Source organism: Strongylocentrotus purpuratus, unplaced genomic scaffold, assembly GCF_000002235.5.
Source record: "Strongylocentrotus purpuratus isolate Spur 01 unplaced genomic scaffold, Spur_5.0 spur5_scaffold_16, whole genome shotgun sequence".
Classification (NCBI taxonomy): domain Eukaryota; kingdom Metazoa; phylum Echinodermata; class Echinoidea; order Camarodonta; family Strongylocentrotidae; genus Strongylocentrotus; species Strongylocentrotus purpuratus.
The window spans coordinates 17,126,503-17,152,382 of NW_022145601.1; the positions used below are offsets into that span (position 1 = coordinate 17,126,503).

Here is a 25,880-nt window from a genome sequence, read left to right on the forward strand (position 1 = left end):
TTATTGAAATTAAATTTAAAAAGTAGTAAATTGCTATAATACTAACTAGAGAAAGAATCTTCTCTTGCACTAACAATTGTGCCGTACATGCCTTTTATCCTTGCACATGCACACGCACCCAAAGGGTTACATAAAATACCTGTATAATTGTATTCATCAAGATCTCAATAAAATACATGCATAATTTATTTGGACGGACAACAAGATTCTGTGTCTGGTAATGCACTTTCCTTTGAGAAGAGGATAAAAGCAGGTGGGGGAGGGGGGGGGGGCATAGAAGTGCATTACAGTGTGCACTTTAGCGAATACTCGGAGATGCAAACTTGATGGAGGAAAAAGATGCCTACCACTGAATCACAGAGTATTTGCTTGAAAGCCAAAATTGCAAGCTTGGCTTTATATAGAAGAGGTAAAAATGTAGACTGAGTAAAATGCCCCCTGATTTTAGCATATTTATATGCAAAATCAACAATGCCTTGTGCAACAATGACTAGCGTATGCTTAAGGAAAGTGCATTTTGCCACATTACAAGCTCAATCACAACCTTAAAGGGATCGTTTAACAATGTTAAATCTGAGATACACGGCCCTACGTGTTATCAGTGTATGTGATATGGTGTAATATTGAAGCCCTAAAAAAATTACGCTTCAAAACGATCAAGAAGTGCCTCAAAAAAGTAAAAAATCTTTGAGTGACCGGTTTTACCATACTCGTTTTCCCCAATAGACTGTAGTGTTATGAAAACCGTCAGGCGAACGGTTTTCAAAATTTGTAATTTCAATCATAAATATCTTGATAATCAGACAGGCGATCGGCTTGTAAAAGTCATGGGGTTCCTGGCTGTAATAATCATTGCATCATGAGCTAAATCCAGAATTTTATTTTAGAATCTGAGACAAAGTTACCGGATCCCTTTAATGAAATACAGTCCACAAGCCTTTCTCACTACTGTAAAAGCAGAAACTTTTGTAAAACTGAAACAATGGCCATTCTTGAGGAAATTAGGACACTTTCCTGAAATGATTTTTTTAAATAGTGTTTTGTCAAGTCCGATTGATTATTTCATGGCATGAAGTTTCACAATTCTAAACCCCTCGCAAACTTCATGGGTGTTCATTCAAGTAAGTTTCATGTGCGATAGCCTCTGGTTTTACAATGATTCACACAAATATAGTCAGACCTGCTTTAGCGACCACCTGCATAGAAAGACCACATTTTTGTTTCCCTCGAAAATGGTTTCTCATTGAATCATTTACTTAATGAACCTGTACATAAGGACCTACTGCCTATAAGGACCAACTGCTTATAAAGACCAATTTTCTTGTCTCCCTTGGGTGGTCTTTATATACAGGTTTCACTGTACATGTGATGTTTAGGGAACTCGGAATGAAGCTGAATTATATCTTTTTATCATTTTTCACATCAGGCCCGTAGAACGGCGTCCAATAGTATTGTCTCCGAAGGCCATGTGATAGCTCGGATAGATAGACTTGGCCATCGACAACGTAAGGCTTGACGTCTGTCTTTTCCGGTTCTAGATTACCGCCCTCTATCAGCCTGTGGAATGCCTGAAAAATCAAAGAGATAAAAGGAAAAATCAGAAATGATGATGTGACTATGTACATACACTAAAACAAGAAGACCATTGAAGTTAAATGTATGTTTTTTCCTTATCAATCAAAAATCAACACTCTGGGATTTATGACACTTTGAATTATGGTCTAAGCCATAAAATAGCAATAGAATGGTTATGAATTAAAAATGAATGTGCCATTTATTGAAAGATAGGTCCCCAAAACAGCAAAGAGAAAGACGGGAATGCAATTCACTCTTTGTACATCTCTACACTGCAGACTTGGGGTAGGGCTGGGGCAAAGGTGGTGGAGAGCAACATATGTCTAGAAAATAAGATTAAATTGGAAACACTCTGTTGTGTGTTTCCAAACCAAAATCTCTCATAACCTGAGATTTCACAGATACCGTAATTAACGGTGTATTAACCGCACCTTTTTGCCGGGGGTGGGGTTTATACACGGTACACAAAAAAAAAGACAAAAAAAAACCTGGCGCTATGCCTGGCAGTGTCTCCCAGCTCAGTAATCGGTGTGTTGCCTCACCACTCGGAAACTAGAACAACACTCAAATTTGTCTGTCATCTTGGTTTGAAAGTAATCTTTCTGATAGATTTCAATATATGTAGTTGATAATATAATTCCTCCAATTTTTCTTCTATCACATGGTGTACCACAAGGTTCAATCCTAGGTCCTCTACTGTTTTTTAAGTCGGCAAAAAAAAAGTCGGCCCCAAAAAAAGTCAGCAATTTAAAAAAAAAAATTTTAAGGGCGAAAAAGAGGGGTGCGGTTAATAACGAGGGCGGTTTATACAACGTTCATTACGGTAGCAGCTATTTTCACTGAATTGACTTTAATGAGTTGCAAAAATTACTGTTGTAATGCCATCATTTTATATCATAAAACTTTGCTAGCCCAGACTGCACTTACACAAAGTTCAAGAAAGTTTTGTGCGTGCAGAAATATCTAAATTACCAGCAGTACTCTTCATGAAGAAAACAATCTCCCAACTTACATTGCAAGCATCTTCCTCGTGATGGTTCCCCCAGATAAACACGCTGTTGAAATTGGGGTTATTCTCCATGGCACTGGCTATGGCACACAAACCTGGTGCTTTGATGTTGTTGCTCGTGATCACTAACCTGAAAGGAAAAGAAAGAAATGGTTTAAATCATAAGCTGTAAATAAGCAGTGAATAGATTATTTATAAAGTTGGATATTGCACAGGTTCCCAGTGCTATGGTGTTGCTATCTGTGATAAAGTTTACTTCAAATCATTGGGTCATCACGTCTGGTCGGGTGGTAGCGTTACACGACCTTTTGTGAAATGAAAACGGAAGATGATGCGACCTTTCTTAGATCTGCTGTAGGGTTTTCACAAAATTGAACCAGACCATTTGCAGATGAGAGAGGTTTTTTTTACAAACAATACCCCCACCATTCTTGAAAAATTGCACTACCATAAAATGAGTCGCTTGGGGAGGTTTGATGGGGGATTGCCAACTGCAGCATGAAAGGCTCAGGGCCAGAAGGGCATTAACGTTGTGTTAAATAGTGTATGAGTTAACATCCTTCTGGCTCCAGACAGAGAATACAAAAATTCACAAACCCTACGCAGTCAAACCTGCTTTAGAGACCACCTGTCTACAAAGAACACCTGTCTATATACAAAGACCACTTTTTGTGTTTCCCCTGGGCGGTCGCTGTAGACCAGTTTGACTGTATCATTAAATGACTTACGTGTGCAGGTTTGTGTTCATATCGGTGAGTGCTCTGCTGAGGTCCATCGCCCCGTCGTCCTCGATGCAGTTATGACCCAGGTCCAGGACCTCCAAGGGGGTGTTCTTCATGAGGACCCGTGACAGGTACTTGGCCCCGTCTCTCCTGATCTTGTTACTGTATTCAATGAAAAAGGTAGCATTTAAAATTGGTTCTATACTTCAACTGCTCTGGTGACAATGTGTTGCTCAGGCAATTTACCACACCGACCAATTTCTTAACTCGCCCAGGACCAAATTCTTTACCTAGACCTCACCTAAACTCAATTGCAATCCTGATTCAAGATGGTTTGATGAATTTTTTTAATACGAAAGGGATACAAATTTTAAAATAAGTCTTTGACGACTGTAATTATGCTCAGTAAATATGGTTCCAACCTTCACCCAGACTGATACACCCAACTTTACACTTCACTGTTCCTGACATGACATGTAATTCTTGGTCCTGTCTCTCCTGATCTTTTTATTGGTCAAGTGAAAGGTTAAAATGGAACAAAGGGTTTTATAGATAGTTTTAAAGAGGTAACATTTAAATTGGGTTCTTTGAGACACAATCTCACGTGACAATTTCTCCTCTGTCAATTTCTTACACTTACCAACTTCAACACTGGACCCTATAACCCTCATCCTAACAGTAAGTGAAAGATCTAATAATTAAAAAAAAAAAAAAATTAACCTGTCCCAGAGATTTTGCCTAAAATGACCATCTGTTTGCCAATTTTATTACTTGCCCAAACAGAAGTGGGATGAGATTCGTAGAATGACCAGTGAATTATTTCCCCTGGAAGGAACATGCCTTGTAGCTCCTCTTTAGTGTAGCCAATTAAAACTCTTTTCCTTAGGCGGCCTTAAAGATATCGTTGACCAATGTTAAATCTGAGATGCACGGCCCTACGTGTTATCAGTGTCTGTGATGTGGTGTAATATTGAAGCCCTAAACAAAATCGCGCTCCAAAATGATCGAGAAGTGCCTCAAAAAAGGAAAAAATCCTATAAGTGACCGGTTTTACCATACTCGCTTTCCCCAATAGACTGTGGAGGTATGAAAACCGTTAGGAAAACGCAAAAATTTGGTTTCAATTTCCAATCATAAATATCTTGATAATCAGACAGGCGATCGGCTTGTAAAAGTCATGGGGTTCCTGACTGACCTAAAGGTTTAAAATTATCATTGCAGCATGAGCTAAATCCAGGATTATGTTTCAGAATCTGAGACAAACTTACCCAATCCCTTATATTTATTAATAAGTTCAAAACATCTTGACTCACCATGCCAGATCCAGATACTTGAGACCGATGTTCTCCACCAGCATCTCTGACAGCCTCTCTGCACCTGTGTCCTTGATATCGCACTTCTGGAGGTGGAGCTCGGTGAGGGTGCTGTTCACCTTCAGCATCTTGGCGAAGTGGATGGTCGTCTCCTCCTGCTGACTGAACAACAGAGGGCGGTTCATGCACAGCGCCTTGAGCGTGCTGTTGTAGTTGAGCACCGTGGTGAAGGCGATCATGCTCTGAGTGTCCTGGTTACATGTATGTGTAATGAAAGAGATTCAAATGATGATGTTAGTGGTGTATTATAAGAACCAAGAAAGTGTATCATATACTGCAAAATACAAATGTAATTCAAATCATTGTAATGGATGATGACAACTACCCCATAACGAATTCCCCTCATGTAATCACCTCCTGGGTATTGTTTGAAGGTGATCAATGTCATTGTGAAGGGGAAAGTCACTGGGTATCAATGATACAATAACAAATTTGAAAGAACAAGTTACCGGTATGTTGATTATCAAAAAAATAGCAACAAATATTATTTAAGCTTTTCGTCTTGCCCTCATCAGAGTAAATCACAAGAACAAACAGAAAGCCAAAATCAAATATTAAAATGGAAGATAAAGGAAGAAAGCGAATGATATTGTCTGTTTTCGGCTTTCTGTTTATGTTTGTGATTTACTCCGATGAGAGCAAGGAATAAAGTTTTAGTATGTCTGTTTTTGTTGAGCACTATCTGTTTTTTATTTGTAGTACCAATCTTTATGTTGATTATATTACTTATTTAAGGGAAAAGAAGGACCATTTTTGAGCAAATAAAGCATTTTCCATATCCTCCAGCCAAAGTTATCTTGGGCTTAGTAGAACTCAACAGGTTAAAAGTCTTGGTGCCTGTTTCATAAAACTTGTTATCAATAACATATTCAAAAATTCTATGACAAATTTGCTCTCAGTCAATCAAATGCCATGATTTCAGTAGCTTATAACGGTTATTTTAACTTGTTATCGATAACAAGTTTTATGACACAGCTAGGCCCCGGTCCTTACCTGATCTGTATCTCCGAGATCCAGTGATTGTAAAGCGGTGTTGACCTGCAAGACACCGGCGAGTGCCATGCCTCCTTTGTTTCCTATCTTGTTACCATTTAGCTTCAACTCTTGGAGTGTCTCGTTGAGCTAGATAAAGAGACAAAATATATTTTGCAGATTAAGAATAAAAAACAACAAAACATATATAATATGGCTTCATTAAATATGGAAATTTTCCAAAATATTATTATGGTTTATTCTTTTAATCAAAAGGAAATTCAGAATAGTAAATTTGTATTATTTGTCATTGATAATGATTGACCAACATCTCTAATTTGCATACTAGATAGTCACCATTTATAGTTAAATATATTTCAATCAAATGATAACAAGTGGGTATTGGTTGCATCAATGGAGATAAAAGCCCTTCTATACAGACTCGCCTTCTCTGCAGGAAATAATCAAATCATCCGTAATTTTATTAGACATGATGTATCTTTGTAACTTCTATATAACTGGGCCTTTGTGGAGTAATAATTCAAGTGGAAAATTCTACAGATTGAGGTAGGGACGGTAGACTTTATTATCACATTTTGAAGAGAAAACAGGGTCTTGCAAGCAGATAATAGAACAATTAATAATTTCAGGATTTACAGCTATAAACCGGTAGTGGTAAAATTGCCTAAATTTGCAAAAAAGCAGAAATATATGCCCAAATGTTCAATGTTGAAGTGCATTCGAGATATGATAATTTACCAAATATATCAATTATCCTGCAAAATTTGTATCATCACGTATTAGTCAAAACATATTCTTTCACATGATTGGTAAAAGAGCTTCCATTTCATTTTTTGAGAGGGGGGCGTTTCCAAAACTGATCTATACCTTAAGGTCTGTATAATACCCTACCTGAAGACCATTGGCAATGATAGCACCACCCTCAGGGCCCAGATCATTACACATCAGACTGAGTCTCTTCAAAGCACACGTTTCCTGTAGGTCAAGCAAGGGTCAGTGATAAAAAACACAGAAAGTGAATATTATTTAAGTAAAAGCAAATCATTAAGGAAGACTGGTAGAGGAAAACTGTTGGATGGGAATGCAAAAAGAGGAGGGGGGGGGGGTGTAACATGATCATTCAAGAGGTGTATGGTGAAAGGTACAAAATACTTCAGTACATCGTCACTCTGTAATCAACAAATAAATGCATCCCTGGAACCTGTGGGAAAGCTCGAGCCAGGAATTGAGGGGGCACACACCAGTCAATTAGAATGTAAATCAACAAGGCCAATGATTAGGGTGATAGTTATCCTATCATCTTCTCTAGATTCATGTCTTGAAATCATTCAGTATTCTTTTCCTCTTTTTTTCCTCTTTATTTATTTATTGGTTTTTATATAACAAAAAACCCAGGGGTGTGTTTCACAAAGACTTTAAGTTTGACTTAACTATGGCAGGCCTAGCATGCCACTAGTTCCTCTAACCATGCCTGGCATTGGTTTCTCAAGGGACATACAAATCGTGGTCACAAATCTACAAAATTTACCTGATTTGACAGGTTATTATTGAAGGAAAAAATATTATCTAAATATCATAATTAAGAGACCAACGGTCAGAGCAACCAGTGGCATGAATGGCCTGCCATAGTTAAGTCCAACTCAAAGTTGATCTTAGTCTTTGTGAAACACCCCCAGGGGTATGGCCTCCTTCCAACTTACCTTAAGTAGTTCTGCAATGTGTTCAGCACCCTTGTCCGTTATCTGGTTATACCTCATGTCCAAGCCAGTGACGTAGGTGTTGTTTGCAAGGACCTTCAGGAGAACATATGCATCCTCGTCCTGTAGCATCTTATCGGTCAGGAGATGGTTGTTCCCTGGCATTTCCATATCCATGAAGTCTTTGGGGTCACTAGATAGGTCAGGTTAAAGGTCAATAGCATTTGAATATCAATATCAGCTATCAGACTATTCAGAGGTTAGTGGGAGACAGCTAGAAAACATAACAGCTAGGCTACCAGAGTTCAATCACCCAAACAAATGGGTAACGGCAACTCCATATCCATGAAGTCTTTGGGGTCACTATAGATCGGTCATAGGTTAAAGGTCAATAGCATTTAATGTCATGTCAACTCCTATCAGAGGTTTGATGGAGACAGCTAGAAAACATAACAGCTAGGCTACCAGAGTACATTCACCCAAACAAATTGGTAATGTGCTGTTTTGATAGTTGACATACAGAAGGCTAAAACTTTTCTTTTTATGTAATGTTCACTCTTAGGCCTAAAAATAGCCCTTTAGGTGCCAAAACATTGGTCGGTCAGTCAAAAATCTTTTTTTTTTCATACTCTTTTTTTCATACTTTTTTTCTTTCTCCCTCATTGGGCTGGCATTTCTCAGTTTTGAATGCTTTAATTCATATTTTTTTTTATTCAATAAACTTTTTTAAATGCCAACCGTGGATTTCAAGATTTTTGGGTCGGTCGCAAAGGGCAATACATCTTCTTTTGTGGGGGGCCTTATAGCCATACATATCTAAATTGCTTTTTCTTAATCAGTGGTCTTTGATTGCACACTGGTTTACATCGTAACTACATCTACATTCATCAGGGGTGGGACAGGTTAAGAGTTACCATAATTCTCTCTTTCTGTGATAATTAATGATATGATTATTTTTTGTGAAATCACACTGAATAAAATAGGAGAGGACTGCAAACAATTTTAGGAATTTTGTGTGTGTATTCCTTGGATTTGATCTAGGCCCCATTTCACAAATCTTGTCATCATGGAGTGACAATTAAATTACTGTTTTTGTTATAATCTAGTGAAATCCTTGCTTCTGATTGCTAATCAGCAGATTTGTCACTGATTTTTATAATTTGTCATTGAGAAAAGGGTTTGTGAAACGGGTCCCTACTCTTATGATTTGATGATGTACAAAAGAAAGTTGAATCATTGTAAATTAAATTGAACATTGTACTGTCAACTTTGTCAAGAAATGATCTTTATTCTACTTTTAGGCCTTTTAATACATATACTTTCAAACTATTCACAATCTATCATGATGTAGTTAATTGCTCTACAAGGAGATTAAAAATTGCATGTTTTGTGGATGGGCAAAAGCAACGGTGAAGAAACAAGCTGGAAATGATTTCCAAGTGAATTTTTTGTGTAAAATAAAAAGCAGTGATACAATCTACTCAAATCTTGGAAAGATTCCTAAAATGTCAAGAGGAGGTGTGGTGGGTGGATGTGCCTCAAAGTATGGATATACATGAAGGAAACTACTCATGTATTTACAAACAAACATAATGTTAAATTTCTCTGAATAATGTGTACAGTACCTTTATGAATATATATCTGAAAGTGATATGTTTTTGTCCTCATAAATTTATCAAATATGGAATATAAAACATCCTATACATATTACGTATGTACTGGTATATGATACAAAATAAAGAACCATATAATGCTATACACTGTAGAACTAGAGATGTGCTGTGGTCATCTACTCTATCTTATATGTACACTGGTCTAAATACATTACTAGATATTGACTAACTGATATTTAGTAATCTACATTATAAAGTGCTATACAGGCTATATATGTATGTGTATCAAATATTAATGAAGCATAAACCATATACATGTATGTATAATATACATAACAACACATCACACACACAAAAATAGGAAAACAATATAAAGTTTATACAGTAGGCTTGCGGGTGCACCATGTGAGAGAGAGAGAGAGAGAGGATTGAGGAGCTTTTACATTCATAAAAGATATACAGGAATATGTTTTCATTTCTTTATGCACTCTTGAAACAAACCCTGAGTATATATTCTTAACGTTCACAGCAAACATCAGCAAAACAGAATTACTTACTTTTCAGTAAGCTCCCACCTTCATTAGCAGAAAGATCATGCACAATTTGAAATACAAGCAAGCAAAGGTTAAAAGCAAGGCAAACAAATTTATAGAATTATAAAGCTGGCAATTAAGCATGAAAACATTAAGCAAGCAGCATTTAAAGAGTGAGAATTAAGTGACTGGATTAATTGATCAACTTAGAAATTGACCACCCAAAGTTTGAAATATTAGACAATTTACAGATTTGCTAAGCGTTAAAGTATCATAAGTTATAAAGTCAAAATAGAAAACCTTTATGAATAACCACCCAAAGTTCGAAATATTAGACAATTTACAGATTTGATAAGCGTTAAAGTATTATAAGTTATAAAGTCAAAAGAAATCCTTTATGAATAACTCAGACATTATATAACCACCCAAAGTTGGAAATATTAGACGATTTACAGATTTGATAAGCGTTAAAGTATTATAAGTTATAAAGTAAAAAGAAACCCTTCATTAATAACTTAGACATTACCGGCATATAACCACCCAAAGTTCGAAATATTAGACAATTGACAGATTTGATGTGTTATTATAAGTTATAAAGTCAAAAGAAACCCTTTATGAAATTGGATGTCTTAAATTCATCATGATCAATAGGACCTCTCTTATTTTCTGTATCTTCAAATACAAAAGTTTGTACACGTTTACAGTCACACCTGCTTTAGAAACCACCTGTATAGAAAGATTACCTAAGTACCATACAGACTAAATTCTTTTGTTCCCTTGGAAATAGTTTTTCATTGAAACATGTACTTCTAAAGGGACATACATGTGCATGGAATGACAACCTGTCCAGTAAGACCAATATTGCCTTTCTATGCAGGTTTCGTTGATTTATGAATTTCATACAATTCGCAATAACATGAAATTATTAGCAATTAAGCCATCCACCAAGTAAGAATGTGAAATGTTATAAAGCCTCGAAGAGAGAACATAGAATTATGAAACTCAATGAAACTCACAAAATTTCCATGTCTCTCAAACTAAGAGGACTTTATTACCAAAAAAAGACAATAATTTTTCCAGTCACCATATGATAAAACAAATATGGTAGGAACATGATGAGCATGTGTATTAAACTATTAATTCCCTTTTTACCAAAATGCTGAAATATTATCGACTTTATACCTGGTCCTTTTGCCATTTTTTGCGGCACTGGCATGTTTGAATGAGATCATGAACAGATAGCATATGATTAATGTATGAAGCAGATCATGTGATGCAAAGTATCTTGATAATACTACATTTGAATGAGATTGTAAATAATATCACATGTTAATTGCGGAAGGTACTCTATGCCAGAAATTTAATTTTCCAAGCATTTATACTGTGACCAAACTCTAAAGGAGGAAGTAAAATATTCAAACAAAATAATTAAAAGCAAAAGATTGTTTAAAAAAGGAAAGATTATAATACTTAAGTAGGCCTAATGATAATAAATTATATACTGTGACAAAAGTAAATAGATGAATAAATAAATACTGACATTTGATCAATAACATAATTTTAGGAATATACTTTCTATAGATTTTTAAAATGAATATTTTCCCAAATTTCCCACTTGTAAAGGAATGGCATGCAATGCTGCTAGTATTGATAATAGTGCATATTTTTTTTTGTCCACAAGCAATGACAGCATATATGCCATATATATAATATATTCTTATTTTGGCTGCAAGCAAATCTGGTTTGAAGGAATTCTTGACTTACTTTCTGACAACACGCCTAAAAAGGGGAAATAGCAGAGGCTTTATTAATAGTTGTTGTGTTTCTACAATAAAGTACTTTTGAAAGACAAGAGGGAGTTTTTTCAATGATACTATTTAGAAAGCTGTACCTAAAAATGAGATGAAAGGAGAACATTTACAAAATCACACTCTAATAGCGATTTACTATTTTTAAAAGATGACAAACAGTTTTAACATTCAATTGATCTGCATCTGAAAGAAGTTTTTAATGTGATGGAACCATCTGAATTGCAAAATCATATGATTTCATAAAATTGAAAGGAGAAGAAAAAGAAGGTGAAGGTGAAGAAGAAGAAGAAGTGGAGACGGAGGAGGAGGAGGAGGAGGAGGAGGAGGAGGAGGAGAAGAAGAAGGAGAAGAAGAAGAAGAAGAAGAAGAAGAAGAAGAAGAAAAGGAAGATAAAGGAGGATAAGAAGAAGAAGAAGGAGAAGGAGAGGAGAAGGATGAACCAAGGGGGAGGAGCAGAAGAGGAAGGTGAAAAAGAAAAAGGTGAAGGTGAAGAAGAAGAAGAGGAAGAAAAAGAAGAAGAAAAGGAAGATAAAGGAGGATGAGAAGAAGAAAAAGGAGAGGGAGAGGGGAAGGATGACTCAAGGAGGAGGAGCAGAAGGAGAAGAAGACAAAGAAGAAGTAAAGGAAAAAGAAGAAGAACGAGCAGAAGGAGAAGAAGACGAAGAAGGAGAAGGAGGAGAAGAAAAGGAAGAAGAAGGAGGAGAAGAAGAAGAAGAAGAAGAAGACGAAGAAGGAGAAGGAGAAGAAAAAGAAGAAGGAGAAGGAGCAGAAGGAGCAGAAGGAGAAGAAGACGAAGAAGGAGAAGATAAAGAAGAATATCAATAATTACATGATTTGTTCATCTCTCTCCTTGTCCAACACCTTCATGATATAAGGATTTGGTTTGACCTCTAACTCCATGCACACATCCTCATATCGTGTCTGTACCGCAGCTGGATCCATCTCCTCTAATTGATTTCTTGTCCAAACTTTTTCCTGGATCTGAAGAGGCAAAATTCAAAAAAACATAAATTATTAGTATTATTATCACTATTATTCTCCCCCTCCCCCTTAATTGTGCCAGCCGTATAAGAGGTACCGTCTGTGTATGGGGAAGGTTGACAAACTTTAAATTATTAAAGAATTCCCCATACCAGACGGTTATTTCTGTCTAGACCTATATAAAAAATATCTAGACCATGCAGCTGCTAACGAACGGAGGCCGACTCTTAGCGGTAGCGGTGCCGAGTGTACCGGCCTGTCTTCATGCCAGAAACTGGTGCTGCAAGCAGTAACGCTGAAGCCGTGATCACGTACGTTTCAATTTCCAGCCCCACAAATCAACTGTGATATGCCTTCTGGTTAAATTACTATTAAAATGGTGTAATCAAAGTTTTCATTTAAATATCTACAAAGTTGTCATCAAAAATAAGCTTACTGAATGTTCTAAATATATGAAAATAGTTAAGATTCTTACCACGGTTTGCACAGCAGCAGCGTCTGTTGCCTAGTTTCGAAAAAGTCACTCAGCTGTGACGGAAAGTTCGTTCACCTTTGAGGAGACACATGTGTTTTGCTAAATCGCTGTGTTTTGGAAGAGAATTCACAAGTTGAATATCGCTAATATTAGTAATATTCAAACATAAGCTGACATGGGAAGACGAAAGTGAGTATTAAATGAAATATATGATGATTATCAATTCATAAATCTCTGTATGATGAGTGCAAAATGACTTGCTAGTTACAAAATTGAAATAGAATTTCCCAGCTCGGTCCCGTACCTTTACATTTGTGTATGTGTGATGGCTGAAAGAAAGAATTGTTCTTAATAAGTTGTTTAGACTTTAGTTTGTTAAACCAAATTAATGCACATTATTCCTAATTATTTGCATGCATGTAAGTCTAAAAAAAGAATAGTTTAATGCTAAAACATATGAACCTGTGAAATGTTGGATTGTTGGTCTTGAATTGCATGTGAATCGTGATTGACTGAGATGAGAGTGAGACTTTGTTTTATTATCATGTTTTCCTTTCTTTATAACTTGTCATGACTTCTGTTCCTTTCTTCTTCTTTTTCTTCAAATATTCAAATTTCCCTTCTCACTTCTCAGATCATTAATGAGTCTCTAGATTTAGTTACAGGACAAGATGAAGAAGCTTAATATGAAGTGATGAATTGCAAACAAAATTTGTTACATCATTTCCATTTATTTAGGCCCTAGAGCATCCTAGGGCCTAGGCCTAGATTTGTTTTCTATTTGTAAGATTGGAAAAAGGAAGAATTTAAGCTAAAGGTTCTCAATATTTTTTGGATCTCCAGAATTGCAGATGCATTTTGCAGATTTAGACCCCTATTATGACTTTCCCCCAAGGCAAGCAAAGAAAGAAAAAAAGTTCATAGGCCTGTCTTCATCAGCTCAAGATTGCCGAATATCCCGCTATTTGAACTATCCCAATCGCAAATTATCCAGTTAATTTGGGTCTTAATCAGCCCGAAGTTGCAATTAGCAGGATATTTGGTTGAGATAATCATCCCTTCCCAAGATATCTTGGGCTAGTTTGCCAAATATCCTGCTATTTGACAAAATATCCTGGTATTTGTCCAGTGCGTCTTCACCAGCCCAAAGACTCGCACTATGTGCGAATGCTGAGCAAAATATATCGAGCTCGAGTTTCGAGTTTTGAGGTCAAGCCTCAAGCTGATGAAGACAGGCCTCATGAGTCTGAAAATCTAACATCGTCATTTTGTCCATCTGCTAACAGGAAAGGTGGTGGTTCTCGCAAGAAGGCGGAGGAGTCTGACTATGACAGCGACGACCCAAGAGCATACGCCAAAGAGAAAGCACCAGACCCGTCAGCTAGAGACTACATTTATGACGAAGTGGACGAATTTCATGCCAACAAAGAAAAGATCTCCTTAGATGTAAGCAGGACTCTAGGACCCGCTGACAGCTCTGACAATGAGGTATGGTTAAAGGGAAATAAATACATCTTATGTGTAGAGGTGTCCTGGTCGAGTGGTTACGTTGACATGTATTAAACAGGCTAAAAAAATTGTGAATTTACCTGTATCGTTTATTTACAGATTTTACCATGTTCCATTCCGCTTTCATAATAGGGACTTTTAGATTTGCACGTCGACATAGTGGACTGCTATGTGTGACGTCCTTTTATTGCACTGTGACGTCCTTTTAAGGCACTGCCAATGCCTTATAAGGACGTCACATGTAGCAGTCCACTTTGTCGGTGTGCAAATCTAAAAGTCCCTAGTGTACTCACAAGTCAACCACTTTCATTCTGCTCTAGGAGGAAGAGGTTCTTGGTTGGGATGATGGAGATGATGAAGAGGAGGCCATCTTGAAGGAGAGGCTACAGCGCTTCAGGAGACAGGAGAAGATGGACGAGATGGCGAGCGATCTAGAAGACGAGGAGGACGATGAGGAGGGGGACGAGGATGGAGAAGGAGACGTCAGTTCCAAGGCTTGGGGAAAGAGGAAGCAGGCCTATTATGACACCGATTATGTGGATGATGACCTCCCAGGTGAGGCTAATAAGCTATTCCACTCTCCGATGCCATTACTCCTTTCCACCACAATCTTAGACTTGTCTTCTATCTCAAAAAATTGGTTTAATTGATCGAAAAGGTTTTATTATGACTGTACTTTGCAGCCAAATGGCTGAATTATTTACAAATTATATTAGCAATAATACATACAATTGTGGTAAAAAAAACAATAAGAACAAGATGCTGTTTGCACAAGGTATAATATTGATAACAAACTTCATGACCAACATGACTAGGGCTATGATGACATCTGACACAATTTGGCCTTAAGCTTTATAAAGATGTTTTGGTCTAGTGGATATTAGTCTCCGGACTGTGAACCGCAAGTTGCTGTTCAAATCCCTGCCGCGGCACTCACATTCTTTAGCAAGACATTAATCTATATTTGTCACGCTCAACCCAGGTGTAGTAAATGGGTACCTGGTTTGATTCATTCCTTGAATGGACTGAGCGCTACTAAGGTTGTCGGAGCTCAAGCTTGGATAATGATATCCAAAGCCCTTTAGAAGCACATTGCAACGTTATGTAATATCATAATGTGATATGCATTTTAGAACAACAAAATTGGGCCAACTTCAGATTTCAAGAGTGTCACTACTTTCATTTGGTGTTGGGCTAATTCGGACCAAAGACAACTCGGCCCAGTTGCAAAAACGGTCAGTTTTTGTAGGTTTGGGGTTGGAATTAGGGTTAGGGTTATGTTTAGGGCTAGTGTTAGAGTTAGGGTAAAATGACAAACACTGACTGTTTTTGCAGCTGGGCCGAGTTGTCTTTGGTCCGAGTTAGCCCAGATTTTTCATTTCTATTGAAAACAAAATGGATGCTTTTCATTTTCCTCCTACAAATGTTCCTGTATATCTTTTATGCCCCTGATAATTCTTGTAGGTTTGGATCAGTTGGAGGAGACAGCCAATCAAGAAGCAGAAGAGAAAGAAGCCCTGGCCATTCAGAACAGGATGGCAGAGGCATTACAAGATGATGACTTTGGTCTGGATATCTTTAAGGTATTCACAACATTTTCATTCTTAAAGGCATCATTTAGCAATATTAAATCTGAGATGCATGGCTATATATGTTATCAGTGTCTGGAATGTGGTGAAATATTGAAACCCTAAAAAAATTGCGCTTCAAAATGATCATGAAGTGCCTCAATTTTTTTTTTTTTGAGTGACCGGTTTTACCATACTTGTATTCCCCAATAGACTGTAGTGTTATAAATTTCCAATCTTAGATATCTTGATAGTCAGACAGGCGATCGGCTTGTAAAAGTCATGGGGTTCCTGACTGACCTAAAGGTTTATAATTATGATTGCAGCATGAGCTAAATCCAGGATTTTGTTTCAGAATCTGAATCACTTTACTAACAATATGAAGAAAAAAATTCCCCTCAACACCCATTTGTGATTATGGTAATGTTATTTATTTTTCAATATTATTTTTTCATTTTGCATGCCAACAAATGGTCTTAGTGAATAAGTACAAGTGCATAATATCAGCATTAATAAATGAGTTCTGTAAGTAGTGTACCGTTAAGATATTTAGTATGAACAAATGTAGTTTCTCTATAAAGTTATTTGTTACAATTGTTCAGTATAATGCTACCAATGAAATTGTACCAGTGCAACGGTAGAGGATAACAGCATATTATTATGAAATAATATATCTAGAGAGGTTATAGTTTATTTATGCACCATATTTTTACTTTAATACACATGTTTTATTTGTATGATTGGTTCAATTTGAACAGAGCAGTGACAGGCAGGTCGAGAAGACAACCTCCGGTGACCTTGAGAGTGAGGAGAAGGTCACCAAAGATCTCAGCAAGCTGTCAAAGAGAGAAAAGCTAGAGGTAACAAAATCCATTCCATACCATATATTTCAATATTGACAAATCAATCGTAAAGTGTATTTTGTGTCTGAATATGTAATGAGTCTTTTAATTGTACACATGACTAATTCAGCCATTGGGCTGCAACACATGTTTCTAATAAACCTTGAATAGAATTGAATTGAATTATATTGATTTGAAAGAAGGGAAAGAGGTATTATGGTTCTATCAGAGCATTAGTAGTTGAGTTTGAAGTGCATTGTGAAACGTGTATACAAACATATTCTGATTGTCATGAGTTTCTTTATTCCAGCCCAGTAATGCAACATCTTGCTATAGTATTGTTCTAAAGAGAATTGAATGGAATAATTTCTTTTTTTGTTGCAATTGTGCAATTCATAATCTTGATATGATAAATAGCAAATGAATGTCATATTTGTTTGCCATATATCTTGATCATATGTGATTAAAGAATTATAATTATACATTTTTAAGTTTAACTTGAATGATTGATTTATGAAACAGTAACAAATCTAATTTGTATTCATGTCATATGTCTTTGCAGCTTTTGAAAAAAGAATCACCAGAATTTTTACAACTTACAGCAGATTTCAAAGTAAAGGTAGGAAAAATGGAATGTACACAAAATAACATGCTCTCTCTCTCTCCCTGTGTCTCTGTCTCTGTTTTCGTCTGTCTGTCTGTCTGTCTCTCTCTCTCTCTCTCTGTTTCCGTCTCTCCCTCTCTCTCAAAAAAAAAAAAACGAGGGTATTTTAATATGCATAATATTGGAGATTGAAGTAAGATGAAATGTTGATCAAAATAATTCCGGATATATATCACAGATTGTTTTGCACAATTTAAGCTTTTTGATTTTTTTAAACCCAAATGTTAGAATTCCTTTTGAGCTTTTAACGTTGTATTCCTTTTCTCTCTTTTGAGTAGTTAGAAAATAATATCAAATCCTGTTTCTCTCCTTAATAAGATGCGTTGATAGATCGTCTCTAAAAATATAATACTCCCTTTGAGCTTTTAACGTTGTATTCCTGTCCTCTCTTCTAAGTAATTAAAAAACATGAAATATCCCTGCTCTTTCCTTAATAAGATGTGCAAGTTTATAGATTGTCTCCAAAAATATAAACTCCGTTTAGGCTTTTAACGCTGTATTCCTGTCCTCTCTTTTGAGTAATTCAAAAATAAAATCCTGTTTCTCTCCTTAAAGGTAAAGACCAGTATTGGGAATGCCCCAATTTCAAAAAATGAAATGGAAGCTCTTATTACCAATCATGTGAAAGAATATGTTTTGAATATTACATGATGATAAAAATTTTGACGGGAAACCCCCTACTAATTGATATATTTGGTAAATTAGTATATCTCTTGCCTGTTGAGAGATATGAAATGCACATGTCGCGCACGTGTGTGTAGTCCCATATACAGAGTACATCTTTCTGTGTACAGTGCTTCTAACTTTATGAAGACTTGGCCAAATTTCTTATCATTTTGATGATTCCAGAACCTTGCAGTACATCTATGCTAGATGATCAACCTTTTCTGATCGATTTCACAACGTTTCTTTCACAATGCAATCGCATGACCATAATTGGTCTTTAGCTTTAATAAGATGCCTGAGTTGAAAGATCGTCTCCAAAAATATAATACTCCCTTTGAGCTTTTAACGCTGTATTCCTGTCCTCTAAAAAAAAAAATCCTGCTTCTCTCCTTAATTAGATGCGTGAGTTGATAGATCGTCTGCAGCCTCTGGTCGCTCTCATCAAGAGAGGAGATGTGATCCAGGAAGGGTCTGAAGGAGCCCAGTATATCCACACCAAGTACCAGCTCTATCTCAGGTAGGGTAGGAGTAGGCAAGGCCCGCCCAGCTCCGCCATCTCGTATCTTGACATTTGAATACAATCTGAACATGCCCAGAGGGCCATCGATCTTTCGGTTAACACGAAAATGCAGCAAACTTGTATGAATCTTTTAGCTGCGCAGCCAACAATGCGCTAAGATCAATTGAGTGGATTTTTATCACTTTAGGTTGATAATGAATTAGAAAATAATAGTGAGAAATTTCTTATATGGAGCATACATCACTCCCAATCTGTAATATACACACTGTAGGCCTTGAAAGTTCAGTTGAAACAGGAGCGGTTCCATTTTAGTTCCTACAGTATTATTCATTGTGTAAGCTGCTTCTTTCCTTATACATGCTTTGCATGTAACATGACAATTCACCATAAAGCATGCTTAAAAGACATGAGATTGCGCATTCATATGTATCAAGCACATATTCTTAGAATTCTTTGTATGTATCTCATAAAATATTTGTGTCGCTTAATAATTCATTACAATAACTAATACTGTAAATGTGTAATGACATGAACCATAAGATTGCAGACAATGTAAACTGTTATTCCTACTAACATGCTCTCAGGGTGAAATATCACAAAAGTAAGCTGGCTTTTTAGCACGTTATAATAATAATAATAATAATACTCTGCTTTTATAAAGCGTGAATTACTATTAAGTCTCTAAGCGCTTCCAAACTTGGAGATTATTACCCCGGCTTTAGCTGGGCTGCCATTACGGCGCTTTAGCATTACAAGGAATTAATTCCTGCCAGGTACCCATTTACATCACCTGGGTGGAGTGTGGCAAATGTAGATCAATGTCTTGCCAAAGGACATTAAGGCCGTGGCAAGACTCGAACCACGGACCTTGTGATCGACAGTCCAGCGAAATAACCACGACACCTTATAGATTTTATTACTCCGGTCGTCATGTTCTTACCTGCATTTAATCCACTCTCTTTACAGCTACTGCATGAACATCAGTTTCTACATGATCTTGAAGGCCAAACATGTTCCAGTAGCCCATCATCCTGTTATTGGAAGAATCCTGGCTTTTGGAAAGGTAATAATGGGACTTCTAGTAATTATGTACCTAGTGTATTCCTTTGTTGTGAGTTTACAATAAAAAAACTCATAATGCATATTGATTTCAAAGAATGGAAATTGATCCTTAGAACCTGTCCGCACTAGTTTGGCCAGGGGGGATTAGACCTCCTTGCAAGGTCACTGACAGGTGGTTATCGCATCAAATCAGCAGTAACTTAACATAAGACAAAAGGGGGTCATGGGGGACCAACAGGCACTGATTAGGCATTCTTTGCTATATAGAGGGCACAAGTCGCAATACGTAGTGCAGTAGGGCTTTAAAGCAGAAAATTTGGGAATCTGAATACTGAAACTGTAATAGTGTGAGAGGTTTAAACTATGTGTTGAAATACCTTTCTAGTGGGAATTCAGCCCTAATTGTGCGTCTTCTTGACAAAATGTTGGCTTTGGAGGGGAAAAAAAACGACCTTTTTCTAGTTAAAAAGAAGGTTGGAAACGCTGCAAATCCTTAATCCAATTTGTATTGGGTCCAACTATTTACTTTTAATCTTTGCGCTGTGTATATCATTATCTCCTCTCTTGCAGCTAATATCTGAATTGCAACCGGTTGATGAGAAGTTAGCAGAGGAGATAGAATCCGTCCTGAGCCAAGCAGATGAAGTAGAAAAGGAGAACAAACAGATGAGTGCAGCTAAAGAAGAAGAACTTCTTCTTTCTCAAGAAAAGATGGACAAGAAAAAGAGGAGTAAGTTGTGTTTCATGTCAAATAAGCATATCAAAAGTTGAATAAATCTTGAGTTGCAGGAAATAGATTATAGGACTTTTATATTTTTTTAGAGAAGGGGTCAACATATATTCATTGAATTTAATATTCATTCCTGTATGTGGTCATTACTTTTTTTGGATTAGCAAACCCCAAAATAACTTTTCTGGGCCCCATCTTATAAAGACTTAAAGACTCCTCTCAATTAATCACAAGGGTACACTTTCCTATCTGTTTTGTACGCAGTTGCGATTGATGTAGATTGCAAGTAAGTTGTGATTAATTGCAACTGTTTATAAGATGGGGCCCAGAAGTTTACTTTCTGCTTGTTTTTTTTCATTTTAGAAAGGAGGAAACAAGAAGACACAATCACTATGGAAGAAGAGTCAGCATTACCCAAAGTAAGTGTTTTGATTAAAGCCTCACTTATTCCTCGATTTTGTATGGACACATGTCCTGGAAGTGAAAAATGTCTCTCTTTTGTCTGTCTTTTATCTGCAAGTATAATTTGGTAAATTATTTCTATATTATATACATGAATAGTTGAGGGTTGAAGTTTGTTTGTTTGTTTGTTTTGTTTTATTTCCACTTTTTCATATCAATACAAAGAAACATACAAATAAATATGATGAATAACATGTAAGTTTGACAAAATTTGTTTCTAGTTAAAATAAAAGTTTCATACAAAAGGAAAAGTTGATAAGAATTTGATATGGCGTTACTTAACCTTAGACAATGGAGCAATCCTCTTAATCATAGTTTCAACAGATCACCTAAACTCCACTGATATGGGATCGAAATACACTTCTCATTCATGACTGGATGTAAATTTCATTTGTCATCTTAGAAAAAGAAGAAGGGCCTTGCATCATTGTCAGAAGAGGAGCTGAAGGCTCTAGAATACTACAAGGCAATGGAGACTAAACAGAGAGAGAAGAAAAAAGAGCAGGCTGCTATGGGGTAAGTAAAGTCTATCATCAATTTCAAAATAATCAAAGGATAAACTTCGGTACATTAAGTTTTTGGAGCAGCATATTTCCAGATGATCTCTTACAATTAATATCAAAAGACATTATAAACAAGAAAATGTCCCACTCCCTGCACTTTAAAGTGATTTACTCTAAATTGATTAAAGTGCTCCATTGTTTTCCTTCCCATGTTCATTGTTTACATTAGGAACGCACCCTGTACAAATATGTCTAATTCCTGTGAGTGCAACAAGATACCTTTGTTTCCATATGCTCCCTTATATTAAAAGTCTTTATAAACAAGAAAATGTCCCACTCCCTGCACTCTAGAATGATTTATTTTAAAATTAATTGAGGTGCTCCATTGTTATCCTTTCCTAGTTTATTTTTTACATTAAAAATGCACCTTGTACTTGTATGCCTAATTTTTGTGTGTGCAACAAGATACCTTTATTTCCATATGCTCCCTTATATCAAAGACTTTATAAACAAGAAAATGTCCCACTCCCTGCGCTGTAGAATAATTTACTTTAAAAAGAATTGAGGTGCTCCATTGTTTTCCTTTCCATGTTCATTGTTCATATTCATTGTTTACATTGGTAGTGCACCCTGTTCCCTGTACATTTATGTCTAATTTCTGTGTGTGCAACAAGATTGCTTTATTTTGGGGTGTTGATAACACTGTAAAAAACATAACTTCTGAATATTCAAGGGGTGTGATGTTGAGAGAAAATCTCAGACTGTCTCAATTATTATTTCTTTATAACATTATTTTCTGATGATTTGATGTCTCTTTCTTTGGACAGAGCTTTGGAGGAAGATGGTGAAGAGGAGGAGGGAGAGGGAGATGGAGATGAGAAGAGAGCCATCACCTACCAGGTATGATACCAGTTCATCTTTGATGTTCAAGTTCAAATTTTATTTCAATTCAAATCCATACTAAACACATTTTATGAAAGTATACAATACAGATTATATACAAAATGGAAAACATAGAACACACACAAAGTGGAAACATGTCTACAAATACACCGGAATTATACAAAGTTAATCAATAGAAATGAATTGGGGAAACTGCAAATAAAACCGTAAGGTTCTGTCGAGGCAGTCCCTGTTATTAGAAGTTGTTTGATGGTTGTTTTACTTGACTGCTAAGAAAGCTTGTATAAGCTTGTTAGTAAGCAACCAGGGGACCAACAACTTTAAGCCCTCTCTGGACTTGGTAATGAGGATTAATGCCTTACCAAAGGGCACCAGGGCATCGACTTGGTTTCTATTAAACCCGGGACCTCCCGGTTACGAGACAGTTTATAGTTTTACTTAAGTCTTTCTTAGTTGTTGTTCAGTTGATGACATCTTACCTTCACTTTATTGTGTGTTGTTTGCTACCAAAGAACCTTCCTTAAAATCCAATTTTTTTTCTTCTTCTTCAATGTCTTAGTTGTAAAATATCTTTGTACCATTTATCTGTATTTATTCCATGCCCCAGGTGCGACAGTTTAAGAAATAAAACAAACATTTCAAAACCTTTCAATGGAGTTGTAGAGTTATTGCTTTTTATTAATCACACCTATGTTTCCTTCTCTATCATCCCAGATTTCTAAGAACAAGGGACTGACGGCCTACAGGCGGAAGGAGCTCAGGAATCCAAGAGTGAAGAATAGGATGAAGTTCCGCAAGGCCAAGATCAGGAGGAAGGGACAGGTAAAATCAACTCAGATTTTTCATTTTCTCATATCTATTTATTGATTACCGGGTAGTTCATTGATTGATAGATGTTTGTTTATTCCTTATACATCAACATATTTACATTTACAATCTTATAACTTTTGATGTATGATAATGACATGGTTTATACAGAAAAGGGGTCGTCTTGAGCATAAGCTTGAAGTGACATCCTCTAGATAATGAAAATAATTATATATACAATATAAGGCGATGCATGAAAATTAGGAGAGGAAGGAAGAAAGATAGAAAAGGGGCATAGGAAGGGAAGGGACAGAAAGGACTATTGCCATAGTGTTGGTGATCCGATGCATTCTCTGATTACAATTGCTCTGAGATTTATTTCGTAAACAGGGTTAGGGTGAGCGTTACTTACGATCGGGTTTTAGGTTAGGCTCATATTTCTCTGTCGTGTCGGGCACAGCATTAAAGTCAGGAAGTTTGCAAGTGTAATGAATTACTGCAGAGCAAGTTTCTTTTCCTCATATTTATTGCCAGAATGTCAGTTGTGACAATTGCTCTGGAATTTAATTTTTTGTAAAGATAGAGAGTAAGGGTGATGGTTATGACTGGGTTTTAGGTTAAAGTCGTTTTCTCGATAGTGTTTTAGGCTTAGCATTGACATTAGGAAGTTGGTAAGAGTAAACAATTACTGCAGAGCAAATGTGGCCAGACCAAGGGCTGTACAGCCCATATTGGTGCTTAAATTCTGCTCACTTGCAAATTTTCCTGCCCATCATTAGGGACATAACATTTGTAATCTGAGATGTTTTGTATTGCGGGTCTGTGCTATATGTTATGAGTCATGCGGCAGTATCTTTAGTCGAATTGTAAGACCGTGTGTATTCTATAATATACAGAAGCTTCAAGGGAGAGATATCTTCATAACCTACCTGTAACTCCCAGTATTGTAATTGGCTTGATAAACATATGCGTGTTCCATATACATCTGATATATGTCTCAATTCTGCTTCCCCTTCTCTCTCTCTCTCTCTCGTTCACTCTATATCCCTCCCCTCTCTATCTTCTCCATGTCCGTTTTCTTTTCCCTCTCCTCTTCTTTCCTTCTCTCTTTTCTTTTTCCTTTCCTCTCTCTATTTCTCTCCTGTCCTTTCCTGGCATGTTCATTCCTCACTCTTTCCCCCGGCTGTTTCTTTTTATATCTGTACATCTCTTTTTATCACTAACCCCATCCTCCTTTTACCCCTCTCCTTCTGCATCTTACAGGTACGAGAGACAAGGACAGAGCTACATCGGTACGGTGGAGAGGCATCAGGGATCAGGGCTGGGGTCATCAAGAGTGTCAAGATTAGATGAGATTATCTTAATCCCTTCAACTTTGAAGAATAGACAACAATCAACCCTGTATTTGTGGCCACCTCTCTATAAAAGCCATCTAGCTATAGCGGTCATACATTTTGTCTCCTTCAAGAAAGAAATGTGTATTAAAGAACTTGTCTAGAAAGGCCACCTGTCCACAGTGGCCACTTTTTCTGTTACCCTTGGGTGACCTTTATAGACAGGGTTGACTGTAGTTCATAAATACATGCATATCAAATTTTTAGGACACTTCACCCACAGCCTACTTATGAACTACTACATTCACTCATCACAAGTTATAGTTCAAAATTGACAATTCAGATTGCATGTAGTTGTTCTTGCTATGTCAGGCAAGCATCTTGTAAGCTTTAGATTCATCTCTAGCATATGCATAACATTTGAAATACATTTGCTATAATATAAGGTCTATTCAATTGCATTCCGGTCCTATATAAACGTACACATTTTAAACTTGTATGGTAAATTTGTATGACTTACACGTTGGCGACTAAAATCATGAAAAATTATTGATATATAAATTTTTCTCCAAGAGTCGTGTTGTGGCTCAAGTTTTAACTCATGGATGTGATAATGTAAGTGTTGCTCTAAACACAAACCTTTTTTTTTTTAGGGGGGGGGGGTGATTGATGATGTCTTCCATTAGGGGTAAAAGTTTGGTTTTTGTCACCATGTGACTTCACAAATGATTACTTTGTAGGTAAATTTCAGTAAAAAAATTTCCAAGATGAGATTCATTTGTTGCTTTATTTTTTTAGAAATAAGGGAAAGGTTTTTCTCAGGTGAGAAAGCAAGCTATTATCATTACATGAAACAGGTAGCCAGCCAACTAGTGCTAGTACGATGGTTTCATGAAACGATACCCTGGACATCTTTTTATCATCTCTTTTTAATTTGTTTTGTTTACCTGGTGCAAATTTTATTTGAAAAACACATGAGACATCTGTCCCATTTGTAGAGAGCAGTGGAGTACAGTAGCCTCTCTCCACGCTAATAAAAATAAACCAAATAAAGCCAGATTTTAATGTTACTGTTATTTGACTAAATAAACTGATAAAAATATGTTCTGTTAACAGCAAGACAAAGGACAAGTGAGAGTATTTTGTACATTAGTTCATGTCATTGTTTTATGCATGTACAACACTGTAATATGCAACACTTCATAAAATTGTTGCTTTTGTTTTGAATTTAGATGAAAAGGAAAATAGGAAGAGAGTCAGAAAGAAAGCATGGTAGAGATGGTATAGAGAGAGAGAGATGGTAGAGAGAGAGAGATGGTAGAGAGAGAGAGATGGTAGAGAGAGAGCGAGATGGCAGAGAGAGAGAGAGAGATGGCAGAGAGAGAGAGAGAGAGAGAGAGAGATGGTAGAGAGAGAGCGAGAGAGAGATGGAAGAGAGATGGCAGAGAGAGAGAGAGAGAGAGATGGTAGAGAGAGAGAGAGATGGTAGAGAGAGCGAGAGAGAGATGGAAGAGAGATGGTAGAGAGA

General features: G+C 36.6%; 2 protein-coding genes across 4 annotated transcripts; one reads left to right on the forward strand and one right to left on the reverse strand.

Annotated features, from left to right (window-relative positions):
* Window positions 1-1,033: 1,033 nt before the first annotated feature.
* On the reverse strand, window positions 1,034-12,853 carry LOC579285 (leucine-rich repeat-containing protein 34). 2 transcript variants are annotated; one of them, XM_030986938.1, is made up of 10 exons: window positions 12,783-12,853; window positions 12,156-12,307; window positions 9,540-9,557; window positions 7,373-7,562; window positions 6,564-6,647; window positions 5,673-5,801; window positions 4,620-4,870; window positions 3,313-3,468; window positions 2,588-2,714; window positions 1,034-1,568 (listed from the first exon to the last, which is right to left on the reverse strand). In XM_030986938.1, exons 2-10 carry the CDS (start codon window positions 12,266-12,268, stop codon window positions 1,398-1,400), a joined length of 1,239 nt encoding a protein of 412 aa, XP_030842798.1. In that variant the 5' UTR covers window positions 12,269-12,307; window positions 12,783-12,853; the 3' UTR covers window positions 1,034-1,397. The 2 variants fall into 2 exon arrangements, with proteins under 2 accessions (XP_030842798.1, XP_030842799.1); XM_030986939.1 differs by lacking the exon at window positions 9,540-9,557.
* On the forward strand, window positions 12,847-25,473 carry LOC115924541 (something about silencing protein 10-like). 2 transcript variants are annotated; one of them, XR_004064351.1, is made up of 15 exons: window positions 12,847-12,971; window positions 14,069-14,270; window positions 14,612-14,846; window positions 15,756-15,874; window positions 16,618-16,719; window positions 17,264-17,320; window positions 18,430-18,548; window positions 19,518-19,614; window positions 20,184-20,343; window positions 20,707-20,762; window positions 21,209-21,321; window positions 22,136-22,208; window positions 22,926-23,033; window positions 24,282-24,428; window positions 24,635-25,473. XR_004064351.1 is itself a non-coding variant. In XM_030986937.1 (14 exons), the coding sequence occupies exons 1-14, from the start codon at window positions 12,958-12,960 to the stop codon at window positions 24,369-24,371; spliced, it is 1,545 nt and encodes a 514-aa protein (XP_030842797.1). In that variant the 5' UTR covers window positions 12,847-12,957; the 3' UTR covers window positions 24,372-25,473. The 2 variants fall into 2 exon arrangements, 1 of the variants encoding a protein (XP_030842797.1); XM_030986937.1 differs by having other exon boundaries at window positions 24,282-25,473.
* The last annotated feature ends 407 nt before the right edge of the window (window positions 25,474-25,880 follow it).

Bases quoted from the DNA above. Each gene is read 5' to 3' on its own strand.
- LOC579285 (XM_030986938.1), bottom strand. From the start codon at position 12,268: ATGGATCCAGCTGCGGTACAGACACGATATGAGGATGTGTGCATGGAG. The intron at 5,802-6,563 runs GTAGGGTATTAT...CTCTTTATCTAG, and splicing joins TCATTGCCAATGGTCTTCAG to CTCAACGAGACACTCCAAGA. The intron at 4,871-5,672 runs GTAAGGACCGGG...ACATGTAACCAG, and splicing joins ATCTCGGAGATACAGATCAG to GACACTCAGAGCATGATCGC.
- LOC115924541 (XM_030986937.1), top strand. The intron at 20,344-20,706 runs GTAAGTTGTGTT...TTTTCATTTTAG, and splicing joins GATGGACAAGAAAAAGAGGA to AAAGGAGGAAACAAGAAGAC. The intron at 23,034-24,281 runs GTAAAATCAACT...TGCATCTTACAG, and splicing joins AGATCAGGAGGAAGGGACAG to GTACGAGAGACAAGGACAGA.